At 51.6% G+C, this 6,814-nt stretch overlaps 1 protein-coding gene across 1 annotated transcript; it reads right to left on the bottom strand.

The window, feature by feature from the left end:
- Window positions 1-13: 13 nt before the first annotated feature.
- On the bottom strand, window positions 14-4,337 carry Nkx2-6 (NK2 homeobox 6). The gene is made up of 2 exons (XM_015499398.2): window positions 3,929-4,337; window positions 14-1,568 (listed from the first exon to the last, which is right to left on the bottom strand). Exons 1-2 carry the CDS (start codon window positions 4,194-4,196, stop codon window positions 964-966), a joined length of 873 nt encoding a protein of 290 aa, XP_015354884.1. The 5' UTR covers window positions 4,197-4,337; the 3' UTR covers window positions 14-963.
- Between the last annotated feature and the right edge of the window lie 2,477 nt (window positions 4,338-6,814).

Here is a 6,814-nt window from a genome sequence, read left to right as displayed (position 1 = left end):
GGGGGGGGGGGTGGTGGGGGGGAAGGGGATGTCAAGAATTCATCATTTTAGGAAGCCTAAATTTAGGCTTTCCTCTTTTTAGGGTGTAGGTCCACCTGTGGGGCCTTCCTGTTCAGATTCAGAATTTAGGAACTGATTACATTTCAAAAGAAAACCTGTGAGGAGGGAAAAGGGGGACTGTAAGAGAAGAATCAGAACTACTTTGATTCCCTGTTGTTCAGAGGTGACCAAGACAATGGGTTCTCATGGTCTACAAACAATCATGCAAACACACCAAGTATACGTGGGAGGGTCACTCGAGTTGCTGTGCTGTACATATGACACAAAATGTAGTGACTGCAAGGCGAGACCTAGAAATGTAGAGGCTCCTTCTGGGGCACAAAAGTGGCCAGAGAGTGCTCTCCACTGGATTACCTGCGTCCCAGAGCATGGCTTAGGCCGGATATTTAAACCTGCAGGAGGACTTGACTTGTGGCAATAGTCTCTCTTCTGGAACCTCCTGGACCCTCTTACGCGATCTTCATTCCCTTGCCGCACTCCTCTTCTCAGTCCCCCCACCCACACCACAACACACCCGTTCCTTTAATTGGAGGATAGAGTCCTCCACGTCTCCCATGCCTCCAGGCTGTCTACACAACATACAATACCATCTTGGATCCCCCAGGATTGAGGCCCTTAAAAGCCACCTGCCTAGGGACTGCTCCAAAGCCCGAAACTGCGGCGGTCCTTGGTTTTCTGAGCTCTGGGTGCAGCTCCATGGGCGGCTGAAGAAAGCCTGGCGTTATGTCTCCTTTCCAGCGCCCCAGCGCAGTGGCTCGTCACCAGTTCGCAGTACCAGAGATCGATCCCAGCAGAAGGGCCCCTTCCCTCCTCCACTGTGGCCCTCAATCCGGCGCGACCTTCAGCCCGGAGAGGAGGGGACCCAGCACCTGGCCCTGGTGGGCATAGCGGAGCAGAGGAGCCTCACCAGGCCCTGACGCCCTGCATCGTGGAGGGCAGATGGCCCTGCGGCGTGGCGCTCGGGCCGCCAGGGCTGAAACCCGAGTTGGCCAGCGGCGTGGGTGGCGCGGGTCCTTCACCTGCATAGCCGACGTTGTAGCCTGCGCTATAGGGGGCGCTCGCGTAACCACCATAGCAGGAAAAGGGCGTCGCGGCAGCAGCGTACGGGCCGGTGAAGGGTGGCTGGCCCAGGCCCAGACAGGGCTTGCCATCACGCACCAGCACCGGTACTGCCACTCGGCGAGGCGCTAGTGGGTGGCCAGCCAGTTCCAGTGACTTGTCCTGGCGCTGCCTCTTGCACTTGTAGCGGCGGTTCTGGAACCAGATCTTGACCTGTGTGGACGTGAGCTGCAGCGCGTTGGCCAGGTGGTCGCGTTCAGGCGCCGACAGGTACCGCTGCTGCTTGAAGCGCCGCTCCAGGGCCAGCACCTGTGCCTGTGAGAACAGAACACGTGGCTTCCGCCGCTGTCGCGTCTTGGGCTGTTGCGTGCTGCCACCGCTGTTCCCAACGCTGCGCTCCAGCACCCTTTTCCCACCTCGGAGGAGCGAGGCGGCACCCAGGCCCGGCTCTAAAAAGCACAGGAAGGAACACCATCAACTCAGGTCTCTGAGGACTTCTTACATTGTCTTCTAGAGAGGTCCCCCTCCCTAGTAGCCCTCTCTAATGCGTCCCTTCCCCGCCATCCCCGTTCTGAGCCAGTCCAAGTGTTCCTTTTCTCTAAAGTCTATCACTTTTGAACCCTCCAGGACATAAATTATGACAGTCTTTGGTCCCCGGTATACATGTCACTTTCCAGAAGACAAACTCGATTAAATGTGATCATTTTCTTAAGATGTGTAGGATGGTCGGGTTTGAGGAGACATTCGCTTGGAGGATCAAGTGTGAGTGTGCGGTGCCTCTCAAATTGGCGCTGGCTTCATCAAGCATTTGGCGGTCACCAGAGGAGAGTCCCATGAATGCGTTGCTCTAATTCGAACTGACAAAATGAAACCAAATATTTCTTAGAACCTACTACCCCTTAACTTTGAAACAGAAGCTTCCTTTGAGGGAAATATGCTGCTGAGATCCACATTTGACTTCTTTCAGAAGCATCAGATTCCTCCTTTGGGGTTTTTCTGGCAGGCGGGTGGCACTGGCCTTACCCCAAATTTTCTTTCCTGGAGACTCCCCACTGTGCCACTGTGCCCGAACTCCGCCACAATGCAGCCCTTTCTTCCTTCTTCCCACCTTTCTCCCGTCTTGGTTTAAGCCCTGTCTTACCCCAGGGTGGGTGCAAGCTCACCCACAGAAACTCATCCAGGAGAAATCAGGGCTCATGAAGGGGGTGCAAGTTTGTGGGAGGCTGGCAGGACATGCCTAATTAGAGCCAGGCGGGTTGGAACTGGGCCCTCAATCCCGCAATACCCTGGATCTTGTGGGGGATAAGGTTGTTTGGTATTTAAAAGTTGGAGGAAAGAAAAACTTTCTTCATATGCCTGGCTCTCAGAAAAACTAAGCACATGGAAAAGAAGAATACCCGGGAATTTTTTTTTCCCTTAACAAATCAAAATGCAATTGACCTTCAGCGATGCTGTACATCAAACAAGACCCCCTTTAATAGTCGCAGACTATACAGGCCGAGATGCTGCCGGCCACCCCAGGCGCCTGCCAGCACCCTCTGCCCACCTGGTCACAAACCCGAGCCTCTCCTGTCCTCTGTCTCTGGACATTAGATGACACTGGTGCAGACGCATGAGGCCATGAAGCCCATCAGCACAGTCCCTTCACTGGATCGATAGGCCACCGGGCCACAGGCTCAGTTTTTGGACCCCAGACCGTGTTTTTCAATTAAGGAACGCACCCTGTGAACCCGCAGCTGGGAGGACACAGTGGTGAACTCAGTAGCTCGATCTTTTTCCAGCAAAACGGAAGCGAAAGTCAATTTGGCAGAACAGCAGAGAGGGAGTTTAGAATTTAGAGTCTACAGCAGAAAAACCACCAGCTGCTTCTCGAACACGACAACGTTTAACAATCCTCAGGCTCCTGGAATCAGTGAATAACCAGCTTGAGAGTCTGTGGCTAGTTTGTGCCTTAACAGAAGGTGTCGGTTCACAACGTGTAGTGGGCGCTACCCAGTGTCCCAGATCTGTGAACGGGAATGCCGACCGAGGTACACAGGATTGGCGAGAGGAAGGAGGCTTTTTCACTCCTTGGAATATCGAGCCTAAGCCTCTCGGGTCGTTAAAGCCACCGCAACCCTATTCTCTGCCGGCTCCTTCCTGTCTTGCAAGCGGCTTGCAGGCGCAGGGTCCTCACTGCCAAGCGCAGCGGCACCTTCAGACACCAAAGCGCCAGGGCTGGGCAGGCAAGAGCCGTCTCCCAGCACAGTGTAAGTCTGAGCTGCTTTCAGTCTGCTCCCTGATGCGCCAGCGCCCTTGGGACCTTCCATTTCGTTGGACGCAGACACCGCTGGTCCTCACCTCCCGTTTCCCGTGTGGAGGAGTGGGGACTGGCCAGGCCATCAGCAAGCCTCTAGAAAGAACTGGGTAGGGTTGGCCCCAGAGCTGTGGGGGTCCCACTGCTTTGTTGGCTACAGGGATTTTTGTTTGTTTTTCTCAGACTATTTAGGACAGGCAGGGATTTTGCCTGGTGACCGCGCTGGAAGTTGTGGGAACTGTGGCTCTGTGAGTGATACGTGTGTGGGCACCATCGGGGCTGCTGTGGGCATCCTTAGGGTTCAGGGCCTTATTTTCATAGGGCTCGTGAAACACAGCGGGTGTCCGAAAGAGGCAGGAGTGGGGACAGAGGAGCCTGTCTTTTGGACTCCCCAATTGAGGGGAAATAGGGGTGAGATTCTCGGACCCAGAAGATAGGAGATAAGTTTTCTCGGATCGATAACGAACCCCTCCCTCAATATCCCCGGGGTAGAAGACCTGAGCGCTTACTCACGTGGCTCCTCCACTTGTTCCGCGTCTTTCTCCATGACTGCCTCACAAGGTCCCCCAGAAGGTTCCCGTTCTTTATCGCAGCTGCCCCCATCACTGGCGTTGTTAACCTCTAATCCTCGCGGTTCCGAGTCCATTCCCAGGTACTGAGAGTTTTCCAGGCTCCTCCGCATCCCCCATTGTGGCAAGGCTTCATGATCGCTCTGCTCTTGCTCCAGCCGCAGGATGTCATTGACGGAGAAGGGGGTGGAGGTGACCCGGCCCAGCAGCATCCTGAAGATGGAAGAGGCGGAGTCGAAGATTTCCGGGTCCCCGCAGGGCACTGCGCCCTAAGCTTCTCGTCTTGTCTCAGCAGGCCCCAGAGACAGACCCATGCTCTGGGACTTGCACCCTGTGTCCCACACTGAGGCTTCTTCTTGGCCATCTCTGGAAGCTGGGGAACCAGGACCGGGTGAGAAGACTGCGGTCCTTCATTGGTTCCCGCCGAAACCACGTGGTTAACCCTGCACCTTCCCTCCCCAAGCGCAGTGTTTCCGCGCCCTTCTAAACCTCCCCCATCCCCAGTCGCCGTCCTGGGAGGTTTAGTTCGTACTGATGGTTCTCAAAAGCAAAGAACGTGGGGGAGATGGTGCTCCGCACAGATCAGGTCTCGGTCAATATGTTACAAGCCGAAGCTTCCGAAGTCAGCCCTGGGTGCGCAGGGACCTTCCTACAGGGTGCACAGATGTGGGAGGTGGCGTTCTTTTCGTGCAACCCGAGCGGGTCAGTCCGCCTTGGCTTTATCTGTATTCTCCAGTCTTCACTCTTATGGTGGTGGAAAACTGAGGTAAAGAAAGAGAGGCACCTGCGGGATTTGAGGTGCGCAATGGGGCCTTGTCCGGAGCAGGGAGGGGGTCCAGCGGCGGGTTGCTCACCCTAGAGCGCAGAGCGGGAGTGAGCCTTGACCTGTGGGCGCCTGTACTGAGCTGGGAACGTCTCGCTTAGATGTGAGTTCAGGTCTACGGAGCTCAGACACACCACTACTCCGGGAGTGTAAAAGGAGTGTGGGTTCTACAACCGAGGGAGACCCGGTCGGTCCTCTTGGAGGACTCCGCGAGTATTTGGAAGGAAGACAATAGCCTCCGTCCGCGAGAAGGCTAGGGAGAGCAGTTCACCTCGCCTTTCCTTTCGTGGCCGGGGTTCTTTTCTTCCTCCTCTTTCTCCTCCCTAAAGCTGGTTGCTCCGTGCGTGTTTTGAGCAGTATTCCATTTCCAGAAAAGCTCTTTGGACACGCTGGCATTGAGTAAAGTAGACAGTGTGGGGCAGTGGTTATGAATATGGAGACAGTGCTAGTCCTTGATCTGGAACGTAACTATGGGTTTCCGGGCAAAGAATTAACCTCTTTAAGCTTTGTCTCCATTAAAAATAATAATAATAATGGAGAGGATTGGGAGAATTTAGTAAGATGCCCACCTGCTGCTTTTAATCATGTTACCTGTGTCAAGTAAACGTGACGTGGGGTCAGCAATCTCAGGAATATTTATTGAAGGGCTGTGATCTTAATAGAGTGTTTTTGGGATTTTGAATCAATGTTTCTTAAACCTTCTTATGCAAAATCAGTGCTGCAAGAGCGTTCGATATTATTTCCTAAAATACAAATAAACTCTCCCCTCCAGCTAGCCGCCAAAAAAATTCACTTAAAAATTCATACAGAATTTCAGCAAATTTAATCGTGTATGCAAAAATACATGATACCGGGCTGGGGATGTGGCTCAGGCGGTAGCGTGCTCTCCTGGCATGCTGATGCAGCCTGGGTTCATCCTCAGCACCACATACAAATAAAGATGTTGTGGCCACCTAAAAACAAATAAATAAAAAAAAATACATGATACCATGTAATATTTATCTTGAAGCTGTGTCCTGAATATTTCCAAAACAATTTAAAAAAATCTTCCTTCCTTCTTTTCTCTCTCTCTCTCTCTCTCTCTCTCGATTTTTATTTTTATTTTTGGTCCTAAGAGAGCTTCAAATTTTTTTTTTGACGGGGGTGGTGGTGGTGGGGTACCGAGGATTGAACTGAGCCACATCCCCAGCCCTATTTTGTATTTTATGTAGTTGCTTAGTTGAAAATTACTTTAGCGCCTTGCGGTTGCTGAGGCTGTCTGCGTCTTCCCGAGCGCTGGGATTACAGGCATGCGCCACCACGCCGGCGAGAGCTTGAAATGTTATGATAGTTACTTAAATCCTACTTTATGTTTCTGATTATTTTCCATCATTTTCGGCTTGTGCATGATGACCTTTATAGAGAAAAGTTGAAAATAAAATAAAATCTATGCAGAGATAACATTTAAGAACAATTTCTTCTGTACGTTTGCATATATAAGCTCACAGGGTATGTGCGAGTTTGTATATGTTTAAATTGACATCATAAGCACGTCCAGTACTTCATTCATTTTTTCGAGTATGATTTAAAATAACAATCTAATATTCTATTTTAAGGATGGTCATAACAGACTGTGTTTATACTTTTAGGAAATACCTATAATTTTTTGCTGCTGTAAATAAGGTCTTATTCTTTGCCTTCTTGTTTGTGCCCCCTTTCTTTGTCCCTTTATGTCCCTGCATCTTTTAGATTATTTTCTCAGGATACATATGTAGAAGGAATATTAGTGAATCAAGTACTTCAATGCTCATTAAAGCATTATCTCAAGGCTTCCTAGATCATTTACACTTTCCCACCCTCCCCAAGAAAGGTGCTGGCTACTGTCTGATTGATGGGTATTTACATCCACCAACCACCCAACACCACAGAGATCCCGAGGACTTGGAAATATCCGGTTGAGTGAGGACTGTGCGCAGGCGCTCTACCCTCTCCATCCAGTGGCCGCTGGACAAGAAGGGTTAGGTCCCC

The sequence above is a fragment of the Marmota marmota genome, unplaced genomic scaffold (genome assembly GCF_001458135.2).
Source record: "Marmota marmota marmota unplaced genomic scaffold, marMar, whole genome shotgun sequence".
Classification (NCBI taxonomy): Eukaryota; Metazoa; Chordata; class Mammalia; order Rodentia; family Sciuridae; genus Marmota; species Marmota marmota.
The sequence above is the reverse complement of the archived record's forward strand: the minus strand, read 5'-3'. Positions and strand labels throughout refer to the sequence as shown.

Excerpts from the sequence above, each read along its gene's own strand:
- Nkx2-6 (XM_015499398.2), bottom strand. The coding sequence starts at position 4,196 with ATGCTGCTGGGCCGGGTCACCTCCACCCCCTTCTCCGTCAATGACATC. Across the intron at positions 1,569-3,928 it reads GGAACAAGTGGAGGAGCCAC|AGCCGGGCCTGGGTGCCGCC; the intron begins GTGAGTAAGCGC and ends TGTGCTTTTTAG.